At 42.3% G+C, this 16,019-nt stretch overlaps 1 protein-coding gene across 2 annotated transcripts; it reads right to left on the bottom strand.

Annotated features, from left to right (window-relative positions):
• Window positions 1-3,168: 3,168 nt before the first annotated feature.
• On the bottom strand, window positions 3,169-12,124 carry LOC135101205 (cytochrome P450 2L1-like). 2 transcript variants are annotated; one of them, XM_064004814.1, is made up of 11 exons: window positions 11,989-12,124; window positions 10,602-10,692; window positions 10,273-10,363; window positions 9,592-9,725; window positions 8,219-8,437; window positions 7,912-8,108; window positions 6,946-7,057; window positions 5,462-5,642; window positions 5,075-5,192; window positions 4,046-4,190; window positions 3,169-3,688 (listed from the first exon to the last, which is right to left on the bottom strand). In XM_064004814.1, exons 2-11 carry the CDS (start codon window positions 10,681-10,683, stop codon window positions 3,495-3,497), a joined length of 1,473 nt encoding a protein of 490 aa, XP_063860884.1. In that variant the 5' UTR covers window positions 10,684-10,692; window positions 11,989-12,124; the 3' UTR covers window positions 3,169-3,494. The 2 variants fall into 2 exon arrangements, with proteins under 2 accessions (XP_063860884.1, XP_063860885.1); XM_064004815.1 differs by lacking the exons at window positions 9,592-9,725; window positions 11,989-12,124.
• Between the last annotated feature and the right edge of the window lie 3,895 nt (window positions 12,125-16,019).

The following is a 16,019-nucleotide window of genomic DNA, read 5'->3' as shown; positions in this document are numbered from 1 at the left end:
GAATGTGAAGCCAACGCGCTATTGGTCCGCTGTCGCCCCTATCCCCCTTAGACTCCAAACATTACCAGTTGAGCATTGGAAGTACATAAGAACATAAGAACATAAGAAATAAGGGAAGCTGCAAGAAGCGACCAGGCTTACACGTGGCAGTCCCTGTATGAAACACTCCTACCTATTTCCATCTGTTATCCCCATCCATAAACTTGTCTAATCTTCTCTTAAAGCTCTCTAGTGTCCTAGCACTAACTACATGATTACTGAGTCCGTTCCACTCATCTACCACTCTATTTGAGAACCAATTTTTTCCTATCTCCTTCCTAAACCTAAATTTTTCAAGCTTGAACCCGTTATTTCTTGTTCTACCCTGGTTGCTGATCCTAAGAATTTTGCTTACATATGGAAACGCCGGTGTGCTGTTCCTCATTTCCTATTTTTTTGCTGTTGCTTCCAGGCCGCCCACCATATCTGTGACTGCAATAGCGGTGTTGTGCCGTGCCAACGGGATTTCAAATCCCATACATACAAATCAGATCATGCAGTGTTTTCAATTTGGGTGGACTTGGGGTGAGAGGTGGGAAGCTGTCCTTGGGACGGACATATGGGTGGACGAGATCATGTTCACATATACATGTATATGTATGTACTGTACACACGCCCACACTTAAATCATCCAGAGAGAGAGAGAGAGAGAGAGAGAGAGAGAGAGAGAGAGAGAGAGAGAGAGAGAGAGAGAGAGAGAGAACCCCTTGCTCATCCATTCCTCCTTCCAGCCTCCTTCTCTTCCTCCTCCATTCCTCGTTTTCTCCTCCTCCTTATCCTCTTCCATTCCTCATTTTTTCCTCCTCCTCCTCCGCCTTCTCCTCCCCTTCCTACTACTACTACTATTACCACCACTCTCCACCCATCTTCCACATCTATTCCTCCTTCCTCCTTCTCCTCTCTCTCCATTCCTCATTTCTTCCTCCTCCTCCTCCTCCTACTACTACTACTACGCATCCTGTTCTACAGCACTTAGAAATACCTGAAAAACGTTGGAAATTGAGGGAAATATTGACGAACAGACGCGGACAGGGATGGGGGAAGGTCTTGGTCTGGGTCCTGATGTTTTTACGGTGGGCGCCCTTATTTGGGCATTTTGGTGGTTATTTATCTATTTTCGTGGTTAATTTCGGCTTTCTTTCACGTCTGAGTCTGGAGACACGCGAAGGTTTAATTAAATATTGATGTACAGGCAGGGAGGGAGGCAGAAAAAAATCATTTTGAAACTCGCGAGAAGAAAGACGCCCAGACTAAACTGCATTACATTATTCTGATCTGCCATATACTTCAACTGACACATTGAGCACTGACGGAGTGAGACTGGAATGAAGGGATGTGCCAGGTCTCGGTACCCTGATGACGTCACTGTTGTCACACTTTTATATACGTATGTTAATCCATTTTGAAATTGACCTCTCGAAAAACGGAAATAGACTGGAATGCTTTATATATTCTGACTTGACATATACTTTAAACAATACCTGGAATATAAAAACATTTCCAGCCTGACTAATAATAATGGAAAATCCAAAACATAATCTGTAATTTTTACGAACGGGGCCTCAAAAAAACTTAAAATATCAAGAAGAAAAACACAGCCAGACTAGATTATATAACATGTTCTGAATGAAAAAAAAAGAAAATCTTTACTTTCTAGATAAATAAAGAAAACACAAATTTCCAGTCATAAAGAGTAAATATTTTTTTCAAATCTAGCAACGGACTTATGTCAAATTTTAAAATATGAATTGTTATTCTAGTTTTTATAGGATATTATTACTTGGGACACATTCCTTATGTTTTTTAAGTCTTAAATCAAACACCAAAACAATCCTAGGCGTGCTAATAAAAAATAATGATAATAAATAAATAAATAAATAAATAAAATGTATAAGATGACGAGTGTTACTTTAACCGGAAAAAAAAATATGATGTAGTATAACTTGTTATACTTTTCTGTTACTAAATTAAATATCAAAACAATGCAAACTCCACTAATAAAAAAAATAAATAAATAAAACGATGATTGAGCCGAAGTAGTTTTTTTGCATCTCTCCTCAATAACTCCTCTTCTCCCCTACCCCTCACACTCTTTCTTTCTCCCCCATCTCCACCTCCTTCACCTACTCCTACACAGCGAGCGTTTAAATCACCTGGAACCAGCTGCAAAACGCTCAAAACTGCGCTAAATATGTGACGGAAAATTGTTACCTTAATAGTGGCGGGACTGGGCGGGGCTCGGCGGGGCTGGGCAGGTCAAAGATACTGTGGTGTGGTGTGGTGTGGTGTGGTGTTGTATGATATGGTATGGTGTATGGTGGTGGTGGTGGTGGTGGTGGTGTGGTGTGATGTGGTAAGGTGTGGTAGTGTGGTGTTAAAACTACACTCCCACAAGCTTAACTGCCCTGTGTGTGTGTGTGTGTGTGTGTGTGCATGTGTATGACACCGATCCCAAAGCTGAGTAATTGGTGTTTAACCCTTAAACTGCCATTTCGTGTGTGTGTGTGTGTGTGTGTGTGTGTGTGTGTGTGTGTGTGAGTGCGCGCATTACTTCAGTCGTTTCTGTGTATGTATATAAGAATGTATGTATGTATGTATGTATATATGTATGTATGTATGCACTGAATGTGCGCTTGGATTAGTGTATATATTGTACATATACAGGTGAAGAAATTAACTGTGTATCAGGTGAAAGATGGCCTGAAGGTTGATTTTTCATGTATACTGTCGCTTAACCTCTCTCTCTCTCTCTCTCTCTCTCTCTCTCTCTCTCTCATGGAACATCACGGTTGGTGGAAAGAAAACCAAGGTCGACGAGACAGTTGGATTAGAATCTCGACATTATTGTATAATACCATAAGAGAGAGAGAGAGAGAGAGAGAGAGAGAGAGAGAGAGAGAGAGAGAGAGAGAGAGAGAGAGAGAGAGAGAGAGAGAGAGAAAGAGAGAGAGATGCCGATTCACATGGCCACTTTTCAACGACTTAACTGGTTCGTGCTTCACCCAGGTTAAGTGAAATGCTAGAACCTTCGCTTTCAGCACATATAGCTACTCTTAAATGTAAACAACATTCTCTATTGATCATTGGAAACCATCTGATGCCTATAAGGAAAGAAAGAATAAATACATGTTGAATACGGCAGGTCAGAAGCAAAACTGTGACCACATGCCTCATCTTGCCTATTTTCTATATTTTTCAGCATGTACAGTACCTTTTTTTTTGTTTTTTGGTATTTTATTATTCTCTTGAGGACCTTCTGACATCGCGTAATGCATTGCAATACAGTTCACGGAATGCTTTCTCAGTAGAGTTACTCTAACCTTGCCAGGATCATGAGGTAAAGTAAAGCTGGTCATCAAGCGATAAAGCTACGATTACGAAATCGGTGATGGGAGCAGCAGGCCGGAGGCGCCTCCTACTCGAGCCTCTAAGAGAGTCCACAGGAGTGACCTCAATCATTCTTCTTTTGTTCTTGGAGTGATGACAATGTTTTGGTCGGTAGGCATGCGTATTGTTGGCAATCTGGAGTTTACTTTGAGGTTCACCTCGCAACCCTCAGGGGCAGAAAAGGTGAAGTTCTGGAGCAGAGCTGAGGCGAAGAGGAACACTTCCATCCTGGCCAGAGATTCGCCCAAGCAGCTCCTGCGTCCTGAGGAAAGAGGCGTGGTGTCACACACAGCTTTTGGTATTGGGCTTATGGTCGCTTTTGTAATATTGATTTTATGTCGTACACATACAATGATCCAGGGCGATTGTGGTAAAGTTTGGCTGTATGTCCCTGTCTTAGTTTGATATAAATTTATGTTGTTGTTCGTCTGCCCAGTCACACACATGTATGTGATGGATGAGGAAGATTGTAAAGAGAGTGAGGAAGACAGTCACCTTCCTATCCTGCATCCAGTGCCATGCAACCTGGCTAAAGGTACACTTGCCCGTCATGACGTGACCGTCAACACTTCCTTCAAGCCACACGTATTGCAGCGTACACCTGGAAGTGTATACACACCTGTGCCGAAGGGCAGAAAACCTTCTTTCTTGGATGCAAAGTTGCCCTGCTCGTCCAGAAAGTGCTCCAGCCTGAACTGGTCGGGGTGTTCCCAGTACTGAGGGTCGTAGTGGCAGCAGATGCTGACGGGGAACACAAAGCTTCCCTGCGTTGGTTTTCCAAAGGAATATAAATATGAGAGATAAAAAAAAATAAATAAATAAATAAAGATAATAATAATGATAATAAAATAAATAAGTAAAAAGAAACGTTTCCTAAATTTCTTCTTCGTTTATCTGAATTTCATTTGTGCTTTCACCAAGGTTACATTTCTCGTAAAAAATAATATCCATTGCGACCTGTGTAACCACAGGCAGTTGGGGATTGGTAGGAACAGACCCTTTCTTATACATTCCGGAAATTGTTCTTTGTTCATTTAGTCTAGGAGACTTCCCTGTTTCTATCTGATGAAATATCGCCAGCTAGCTCAACAGCAGGCACCATCCTGATCACGAGGTGCTGATGCAGATACGGCTGTTATGTCTACATCTACTTTATGTTAGCCGGCGGCATTTTCCGAGGCTGGCAATGTGTGGCGGAGGGCCACATCATAGCGATGGCGTGTCTCTCACTGGACTCAGTGCTGTGGCTGTGAGTGTGTGTTCATGAACCCTAAGCATTTTCTAGAGCTAAGTGTGTAGCGTCCCTGCTTTATTGATAAAAAGGCACAGCGACATATTCTTAACGTCTTTCTAACAACCAGAGACGCAAACTGCCTCACAAAAATATTCAGAACCCTCATCTTACAGTATTTCCCATAGCGGATGAATTCTTCTGTTGTAAATACAAAATAAACTTGTAAAAAGTGCATTGACTGAAACTTTCCCTCAGTACTATTAATATAATGCTACCTCTAAATACAATGTTCATGCCGCTGGTACAATATAACAACCGACCAGATGAACACCTGAGAAAAGTGATGCAGAAGGTAATCTTTTCAATACATGACACAAACAACATGTTAGAGGCAAGGAAGAGCGATGGTCTCACCTTGGGGATTAGGTAGCCCCCTACTTGAATGTCTCTGTTTGGGGAGCGCTCAATGCCTAGGGCTGCCATGGAGGAGAAGCGCAGAGCCTCGTGTATCATGGCCTCCACCAGGGGCAGGCTGGATCAACACACGACACATCTTTACTCATTCAGGTGTACTCGAATGAACAGTAAACACATCAACTATACACATACTTAAGCTATACCTAGCATACAAGCTAGTGTGGCATCAAAACCACACTAACAGCTACGTAGAAAATAAATATACAGATTAGTGATGTTCTATCGTGAGGGATGACTGATGTGATGCACAGAGATGCAGGAAACACCAAGTAGAATGAACGAGGATAAACTGCAATAATTCTTCATGACCGGCGATGTACGTACTTGGGTTTGTGTTGATAGGAGGGCAAGGTGTCTCGGGGCACCACCGCGTCAATCTGCTCCTGGACGCGCCGCTGCACCTCGGGGTATTTGATCATGTAGAGGATAAGCCAGCGCAGCATATTGGAGGTGGTGTCGAACCCGGCATTAAACAGGTCGAAAGTCACACATACTAAGTCCAATTCTGTCAAACACGAAATATTTATGTTAGAATTTTCACATCAAAGATAATGATTCTTCTTTAGTTGCACACTCCATCTGTGTGAATCGCAGACATGATATAGCTTGCTATCATCACAAAATGCTTGGGTTTCCCGGGAAGACACTGGACTCGATACCAACACCTCACCAATAAAGACTGGTGACGCAAGTCCAGCGGGAGGATTCCAGTATCCACCAATAATCTAGGAATTGGGGACGAGCGGAAAGCACCAGCTGCCAAGCGAACACCGGCATGGTGCACTGAGTCCAACAAACGAAGTCAAACCTCAGTAGCACATGAATAAACCTCACGACCATACTCCAACTTAGAAAGAATAAGAGTTCGGTGCAAGAGGAGAAGGGTTTGTCTGTCAGCATGCCAAGAATTATGAGCCAAGACTCTAAGGAGTGACAGCGCCTTCATACATGCTGCCTTAATGTAACGAAGGTGAGGTACCCAAGTCAGGCGTCTGTCAAATATATATCCCAGGAAACGAGTTTCCTCTACACAAGAGATTCTTCTATCATACAGATACAAATCTGGGTCAGAGTGAACATCACAAAGGCGGCAAAAATGTATGAACACAGTCTTCCAAGCCGAGAAACGAAATCCCCGTGTTGTAGCCTACTCAGAAATCCTATCAACTGCTAACTGCAACTTCCTTTCAATCAAAGGCATCCGCACCGCAGTGAAGATTTGTTGAAGGAAGATCGACGGGTAGACAGAAAGTGAGATGATGATATGGACATACAGCGGAGCTTCAAAGAATGGAAGCAACAACAGAAACACCACTAACAGAAAAAGAAAAGAAAAAGTGCAATAGACATGAATAACTGGCAAAAGCTCGCACACAGATCCAACCACTGACGCTTGGGGAACAGTGAAAGAAGAAAACATGGAGAAAAAAAGTCCAGGCAGATGGATTTGTGCAAAAAGGACGTGGAAACCATCTTCTCTCGTTAGGGAGGCATCTATCATGTGGCTTTGGGAGGGACGCAGCTCCATCTTGTAGTATAAGGCTTGAAGATGTGTGAGGAAGTCAAAAGGAACAGCTCCAGATGCACCTTAGCGACTGCATGAACAACATTTGGTTCACACCCTTGCATTGCGCTGTAGTGTTCACCCAGCCTAGGATGTAAGGATCCGCGCTGTCTAACAGGTGATGGGGAATATATAGTACTTGGTGTAGGAATTCAGAATAGTATAGGAACTTTGCTACACGTGGACACACACTGTCACGACGACGAGTTGAAATAAGACTGTAAGAATACATGAAGCAACTCACCACTAAAGTATTCAGCAATGTCACTCTTATTGTCCATGGCGATGAGGTACTCGTCGATCACGTCTCTTGGGTTGTCAGGGTCCAGCTGGGCGCGGTGTGCTGCCTTCAATTCCTGTGCACGTTATATACAACTAAGATGAAAAGTGGAGGGTAAGATATGCATCAGAGGTCTGCCGGATGTGGTTCGCTGGTGCCTGAGATGTGCTGTGGGTGCGGACGTACAATATAAATATATTGTGGGTGAAGAGTGAGTGCAGATTTGACTGTGAATGCACGTGCGGGTGTGGGGTGGGATGCAGGTGTACATACTTACAAAAGATGGAGGGTGGGTGTGGTTCATCATGCTAGTCAGGGTGGCCTAGACAAGACAGGCGCCTTCCTAAGGTGGAGAGAGACTGGAAGGTCGGTAGAGATAAGTTAAGAGAGGTAGGGTGTGTACAGAGAACTCTGAGAGGATATTGGTCTCAGCCTGAAGGAATGTAGGTTAATTGTTTAAAGGTTAAAATTATGTGAACGTGGGGGTCAGTGCTGGAGAGATTATACGAGGAAGCAGCCCTCCCGGTCATGAGAGGCACGGTATGATGTTAGGACGATTAAGGTGTGAATTATGGGTAAAGACTCGGTTGACCAAGGAGTGTTCTGTAAGATTCACCCCGTACTGAATGTAAAATAGTTTACTAAACAGACAGAACCAGAGACCAATGCAGTCGCTACAACAGTTTGAAAAGCTGCTAATAGATGGCCGTGTTATAATACAGTAAAGAAAAATAAATAAATAAATAAAAAACGAGAGCACTCCTAGTTTGTGAGCTTGCCACACACACACACACACACACACACACACACACACACACACACACACACACACACACACACACACACACACACACACACACACACACACACACACACACACACACACACACACACTCATGCGCACAATTCAAGTTGCAGTCAGCATCATACCTGTATGAGTGTCTTCGCTTCTTTTCTCATGTTCGCCATTGTCTTGTATGCCGAGATTCTGTTCTTTATAAAGTCTGGAATGATCTTCTTGATGAATGGAATGAACTCCAAAATTATTAGTGCAGTCGTAGCTTCGAATGACCTTATTATCTTGATGACTGACAAAACCCTCTCGTCGTCCATGTCATATCTCGTGCCTGAGGATGAGAAGATGAAGGGTCTCCAGTGAGGAGCAGTGTTCTCAAGCCTGACAGAACAATAAGACTTAAGAATGATAAAGACTACCACAGTCATCACCAGTACTCACTTGCAACCATCTGCCACACAACATTAAGGACAGCGACATTGAGGGATTTGGGAAAGAGCGTGGGAGACCCGGAGTGTTTCTTGAAATCCTCCACCAGCAACTGTGCCTCTCGCTGAATGGCGTCCTCTAGGTAGGTCTTGCCCATCCCGAGATCACGCAGGTTACGCAGCAGAAACCTTCGAGCATTTTGCCAGTGTTTGCCATTAGTCATGATGACACCTGTGGGAGGAGCACGAGCATGTATCTATAATGGAGCAGAGAGGGTCACAGGCATCGGTGGTGTGGAGGAGGAAAGTGTCTGAGATGTATCACGTGATGCAGAGCTCGTACCTTGAAATGCTTTCTCTAAAGAACTATCTTCAAATGACATAGTCTGATTCTCATGAGTGTTTCTTCCATTGAAGATGTACTCGCGTCAGCGCAAGTAAGTTATGGTGACTCATGATCACCCATTTGAGTCCATTAACGCTAGCGATAAGCTGCCTGGGATCGCTGTTGGGATCATCCCGCAGACGCGGTTGTGGTCAGCTTCGTCACCTGGGGTGCACTACGTAAATATGCCCTGGCTAGGTCAACAGGGGCATGAGACAAAAAGAACGACGTCCTGTGACGCCTGTAGGGCGACGTCCTCAGTATGCAGGCATTCACCAGCGAGACAGGAACATCAAAGAGCGCAGCGCAGAGGTAGCAGTGGAAGCACCGTTACACAGTATAACACACTCGGGAGAGTACACTTACAAGGCCACATTCGTAGGTAACATCTAAAAAGAATGATTGGAGATAAGTGGCATTACATGTTATCACATGCCCGTATAGTTAATTATACATATGTAATATTGTAAGTAATTACATACTCAGATGATGAGCATTATGTAAGTGACTATAGTAGTATCTGTAAGAATACAAGAAGCCAATATGTTGACACATACTTGACCTGCATTACTGTACCATTGGTGGGTTCTCGACCTCTTACATAATAAAGAAAGTGGGTACGAGCTGGTGGCCTTAATTAACTTAACCATCTATTACTGGCGTCTACGAAAGATATACAATACTTTTCACCTATCATTAGAATAAATACCACTGAAAACTTCCACTACAAGCCGGCAAGACAAGATGAGACACCGAAGTTTGAGAATGCAGTACCAGCATTACAGATAGACCCTTACATCACAATATTTCACTTTCAACTCTACATGAAATCTGAATGAAATCCATTAACAACTTTACGTAAATTGTTATAATTCAGTTTGCTATCCTGTTTTAACTACACTGAAGTATTATAAAGAAATATAAAGAAAAACCCACTTCGAAAATAACTCGTTCATACATTAATAATTTAAATAACCATAAAATTGTAGTGAGACACCGACCTGCTGGAACTCCTTCAGATATTATTAAACCCAAATCAAAATGGGGACGATCCGATAGTTCAACCCTTGACATAGCTTCCTTGATGAGCTTGTAGTTGCATATGAAGATAAATTTGTTGGGTCCCAATTCAGTCCTGAGGAGAAAAATCCTCAATGAGGAAGGAACGGTATTAATAGCAATTTGACATGCATGTAACAACGAAGAGGAATAGAACACTCGATCTACATTTCCAACCCTTTGACTATACGTGGACATACGACTTTTGCACAAATAATTCTTACAGGAATTCATAATTTGAATTTCCTGATCAATCAGTTTAGTTGACGGTGTTGTTTCAATATTTTGCCCTAAACTTGCACTACAGCATTTCACAAATCTTGAGAAGCCACTGGAGCCAAAGGGTTACAGCACAGCAAGTGGCGCCCAGCTCTGCACCACCTCCTACCTCCTGTGAACAGGTGGCTGGGTCAGTTTCTCTGTCTATTTATCCTGGGGCTTTCTTAAGTATGCTTGAATCGTGGACAGAAATAGCAGAGGCCCATTGCCATGAATTAAGTGTTGTATTTTACCCACACACCAATAAAGATAAATATCTAAGAGGTAAGTTTTTCTAACAGCAGACTTCCTTAGCACAGGTCGTTCACGTCTATATTTCTCCAGTGAATGCGTTCAATACTTACTTGAACATGTCGCCATATTTCTTCTGGAATTTCTCGACCATAGGAATGCTAGGGAATAACAAGTTCCCGACGTAAGGGATCACCATCGGACCTGCAAAGAATGGCAAGGATCACCTGCCTTGGTGGATAGATACTATACTCGTGCCTCCTAACTGGAGGAACCTTGATACCCGGGAGGACACTCGTCACTATATGATATTGCATCTCCTCATATTTACCCAGCTAGGGTTTCACACATAAATAGTTCAAGAAAAGGACCCAAAGAGAAAAATGGTAAAAATGTATCCTTGTCTGAATTAATAGCGAAGGAAAACACTGCACGCCCTCACCTGGAGGCATGCCCGAGGGCCTGGTGAAGTAGTACCGCAGAAGCAGCACCAAGAGGGCGAAAAGGAACAGCTCCAGCCACATGGCGACGATCTGTAATGAAGGAACCTCAGTGGCGCTCGTTGTTCGTAACCTTGTCATCTAAGTAATAGCGAATCAAGTGCTTTCAAAAGGGAGGTCTTCAGACACTTCTCATAATTTTGGATATTCTATTTAATACATACCTATTTCCATCACACACACACACACACACACACACACACACACACACACACACACACACACACACACACCCATCGCTTAATATAATGGTTTGCAGGCTTAGCTCATAACCGAGAAGGTCTGAGTTCGAGTCCCAGGAGGCGATGATGATGGGCAGACCCAGATTTGCAGCTCGGTTTTGACTTCGTTGCACTGGTGTCGTGTTCGTAGCTGTCTTTATTCGTAGTTGTCTGTTCTTTGTTTACAAACAAAAGTCGGACTGTTGTGAACACTTTACAGGATCTATTTCATCCCTTTTAACCAATTCTTCAGACATATTGTTGTGGACAGCAGACATATTGTTGTGGACATATTCTCGTATGTTTATCAAGACGCCTTTGTAAACAAGTCAGCTGCGTACAAAGGACAGCTAAGATCACAACATTCTGTCATCAGTATGGCTGAAGACTTGGTTAAAAGCTTAGGAAAATATACTGATGAAATTGACGGCACAGAAATCAATCTTTTGTTTGTAAAGAAAGAGTGGACGGTACGAACAAGGGGGCAGCTACGAACACAACACCGGTGTGTGGCGTGTGAGTGGTCTCAGTCCTCCTCAAAGATCAATCACTATAAGCTTAGATTTTTTTTTTTCTCCGTATAAGGTAGCGTCTGGCTGTGTTTCGCGACCAATTGATGACCATTTTATGTGATCCTTATCAAAGTCAATATAAGTTGATTATGTTAAGGAGACTGGTTGTAGTAATGTCTGCCACTTCGTGGGAGACACTTTTCATTGACTATATATATATATATATATATATATATATATATATATATATATATATATATATATATATATATATATATATATATATATATATATATATATATATATATATATATATAATTATTTTTTTCACACAGAAACGATGTGATACAAACAAACAAACAAACAAACAAAGGAAAATATAAATCATGTTTCAATGAGAACTGACATGCGACTCCCACGGAAGGAAGGATAATAATTGCTGCTTCCAATCAAGATGACCTTGACTCCACCCACAAAACACTCCCACTCTCCTACCCCTACACATTTCACAGCAAGGATGAAAAACAGGGTTACTTCGACATCCTTACAATCCACCTCACAATAAAGGAAAGAGGGAAAACATGCACACCACTCACGGTCAGTCACTGAGGGTGGTGAGTGCTGCCAAGAAGCACAAGAACGCACGTGTTATTAGTGCCCCTCACTGACACTGCGACGCAGTGTGTAGCTAGTGCTTTGATGATGTGACAACCCCTTTGGGCCAGATGCCACATCCCACCACAATGTCAATATGTTTGATGCAGGTTATGGTAAGCAGAAATTACTATTACTATACTCTTATTTCTAATGATCGGCGCCTGTAGTGAATAAAATGACAACATGTATGGACTGCATTAGTAAAATCAAGAGATGAGATCTTGTCGTGTGTGGAAAGTGTTGTCACGAATGTGAAAAAATAAGTATGTATGGCGTGTGTTGCTGAATCTGTCAGAAATGGACACACTTCCTTCCTTTTGTACTCGACTGTGCGTTTCTTTCCTGGAGTGTAGATTTGCGAGGAGTGAGGACCACTTACTGACCTTTGAATGCCGGCGCTGTCACTCGATCGGTAATTGTTCAGTCATAGTGACGCGGCAGTGTGTCTGTGTGTGTGTGTGTGTGTGTGTGTGTGTGTGTGTGTGTGTTGCATTTTTACATATTGTTTATTTCCATACCCACTTGTTATTTTTTATGGTCGTTCCCTCTCATGGAACTTGCTGTTAATTTGATTTATTTATTTTTCTTTACCCAAGGTATTCTGGCCAAAAGGCAACAAAAAGACGGCGAAAAGACATCGACGGGCGGTTTAACTAGGACTGTATTCTAAAACACATCTGCCAGCATCTTCACTACATTCAAGACCCTCTAATTGAAGTTACACGATTTTTATCAGTCTTATTTTCTATGATTCTAATGACATTTCTACATTATTAACAGGATAAACACTCTTGAGAATTCTGTGACCTTTGAAAATAGTCGTGGTTTCAGAATACGGCTCTAGGTCACATATGATGCTGGATTCTTCTTCAAACATCACGTGCGCAATGCAAAACTTCTAGTTTATCTTCAAGGTCAACACTTATCACTCGTTCCTTTATCGGTGACTTAATCAGTGCTGTACCATAACGACTACATTAATGAACACATCATGATAACACCACTACATTGTTCTTCCTTTCCCTGTCATTTGTGTGTGGCTGGTTGGATAATTGTATGGCGTCGCTCTAGGATTGTCTGTGTTTGTGAAAGAGATACTATAGTCCTTATGAATGAGCATGATGTGCGTATCTGAAGTTCACGTCTTAAAATGTAACGAACTAAACAGACAACACTCTCTCTCTCTCTCTCTCTCTCTCTCTCTCTCTCTCTCTCTCTCTCTCTCTCTCTCTCTCTCTCTCTCTCTCTCTCTCTCTCTCTCTCATGTCTATGCTTATGGATAAAATGGATAAAGTAAGGTAGAGAAAAGTGTCTTATTAATTTAATTTGGTATCCATAAAACGTATACGTTTTCTATGAACAGATGAGAGAATGGAAAAACAGAGAGAATAAATACAGTTAATATAAAGCAGAAAATTAAAGTAGCGATGGATAACTTACACTGACTGCACACAAGGATCATCAACAAAACATGAAAAAAAAGAAAAACAGCAAATGGGAGTTGATACAGAGGCAAATCCCACAACCACCACTAGATCAAGACTTTTATAACTTCCAGCCAAATATACGAAATTAATTACACAGGGTGAGTTTCTATTACCTACATTAATCTCTTGTATGTAATAACTGTGAGTGTATTTCCTATCGGTTTTTAGAATGTGAGAGACGAACTGAAAGCAAAGGCAACTAAATGGTTAGACTTAGCTGCCCTACCTCGTTCCGACTCAGTAGTGGTTGTTTATAACACGAAGGCGGCAGTTGTGATGGTGGTGATAATAGTGGTTGCGATGGTAGTGATAATGGTGATAGTGGTGGCTCAGGGAGTGTCATTAGCAGTGGTGCCCAAGAAAGATAGTGAGTTTTAGCAGTGGTGGAGAGATGCCGATTCAAATTGGCACTTTTAAACAGCTTAATTTGATGCTACCTGAATTCGGGAACTGACACGGCCGAACACGTCAGGTTTCTGGAAGTATTCACAGGCTGGTTAACATGAATGAGTGTTTCTCTCGCTAAAATCACCCAGAAAAACATTAAGTAGCAGTTGTCATGGTTAAGTCACTGTGAATTGGTACAGCGAGCCTTTATGCCTCCCTGCCTTCCTCGTCGCGCTATTTCTCAAGACACAAGACACTGTAATAGTATTCTGAAGCAACTGCCCGATTATGTACTCCTCCCTTTGCATCGTAACAGCGAGAATTGACGTTTACTAATACCCATGCCACTGGGAACGCTTAATAATTCGCCTAAATGATGTTTCCCTTCAGTTATTCTCTTTTCTTCCCTCCCTCTCATTTCTTGTCAGTCTGTGGCTACTATTCACCCCTTCGGCACGATGACGGAGTATACGCGTCATTTCACCTCTCATAGCATATCCGAGTGACGGGCATACTGCGTCATAGTCATTTGAGCCAGTGTGTTTCATTTCTTCTCGGATAGTACGAGGTCTTTCAGAATGTTGGCCGGATATGATACGGTGTTTTACGTTCCTCCGAATATTTTTCTAATGTCAGAATATGAGGGAATTTCACGCACTCATAGTAGGTTTTAGCAAACGGCTTCTACCACTGGTAGTCAAATATCCTTGGTTTCTACCATGAAATAGTACAAATAAAGTGAGGGAAAATATGATACTTGTGAGTGTAGAAACCTCTCGCCCATCGAGTTGCCAGTACATACTTACTCGCACCTTTGGTCATGTATCATGTCCCACCCCTCCCTTCCCCGCTCCTCTCATCTGTTTCTGCTTTTATTTTTTCCTTTTTTCTGTTATCTTGAAATGAGAGAGAGAGAGAGAGAGAGAGAGAGAGAGAGAGAGAGAGAGAGAGAGAGAGAGAGAGAGAGAGAGAGAGTGTGTGTGTGTGTGTGTGTGTGTGTTTCATGTGAAACTCTCATCTGTGGAGATATTGAAACATCTCTGTTTCATTGTGCGAAATTGTTCTGCTATGATGAACATTATTTATATACCTCTTTCTCAACCAGTCCCTCCCTATATCTCTGTTATCTCCCCTTCACCCTCCGTTGTCTAATATCTTGCTCTTTTCTCTCCCTTCCTTCTCACAAGCATTCGCAAGAAAAGTGGTGGGAGCGTGACAAAGCAAAATGTTTGGCAGCAGTCGTGTTTTGCTTTTGTTCTGTTATTATGGTGCTGGTACGTATTTCTATTTGTTATTATTTCACTTATTGCCAAAATATTATAGTATGATTTAGCGGATGACATCTACACACATGCGAGGTGGCCGTCATCTCTCTCTCTCTCTCTCTCTCTCTCTCTCTCTCTCTCTCAGCTGGTACAGTAATTTCTCGCACAAGAAACATTCGAATAATTCTCTGATACGAAGATGAAAAAGATGAAAAATGGACATATAGATAATAATAATCGTAGTTATGGTAAAATGAGAATTCCGAAAAGAATGATAAATAAATCATACAATGATAAAACAACTGGCAACTTTATTTATAGAAAACGATGACTTCCACGTGATAATTTTTCTATTTGTGTGTTTGTGTCAGAATGTCAGTCACGTGCTTACAGTTGGTGTGGTGAAATGTGTGATCATTCACCCCATAGACCCTCTGCACCGTCTTCACCCCACTAACCTTCCTCACCACCTTCCTCTCCACATCATCAACCTTCCTCACTTTCCTGCCTCTCCTCCCCCTGCTCATCTTCACCTCTCCCTGCTATTTTATTTATTTATTATTCATTTATTTTTTTTTCTTAGCCTCCCTCTCCCACCATCATCCATCATTCCTTCCCCTCACCACTCACCCTCACCACCACTACCACCTTCCTCTTCACATTCACCCCCTCCTCCATCTCCCGCGCCCCCTCATCCGTCATCATCACCCTCACCGCCATCAGCTGCCGAAAACACGTTTGACCCAAGTCATTCAACATTCATACTTTATCAATCAGAGGAGGAAGACTACAACCTTCCATCGCCACCACCCTCTGATGAACATTAGTGAG

This window comes from Scylla paramamosain, chromosome 6 (assembly GCF_035594125.1).
Source record: "Scylla paramamosain isolate STU-SP2022 chromosome 6, ASM3559412v1, whole genome shotgun sequence".
NCBI classification, from domain to species: Eukaryota; Metazoa; Arthropoda; class Malacostraca; order Decapoda; family Portunidae; genus Scylla; species Scylla paramamosain.
This window is presented reverse-complemented; position numbering and strand designations above follow the sequence as displayed.

Coding starts and splice junctions, on each gene's coding strand:
- LOC135101205 (XM_064004814.1), bottom strand. CDS start 10,683: ATGTGGCTGGAGCTGTTCCTTTTCGCCCTCTTGGTGCTGCTTCTGCGG. Junction 8,438..9,591: donor ATCTGAAGGAGTTCCAGCAG/GTCGGTGTCTCA, acceptor CTCCTCCCACAG/GTGTCATCATGACTAATGGC. Junction 3,689..4,045: donor TTTTCTGCCCTTCGGCACAG/GTGTGTATACAC, acceptor CTCTTTCCTCAG/GACGCAGGAGCTGCTTGGGC.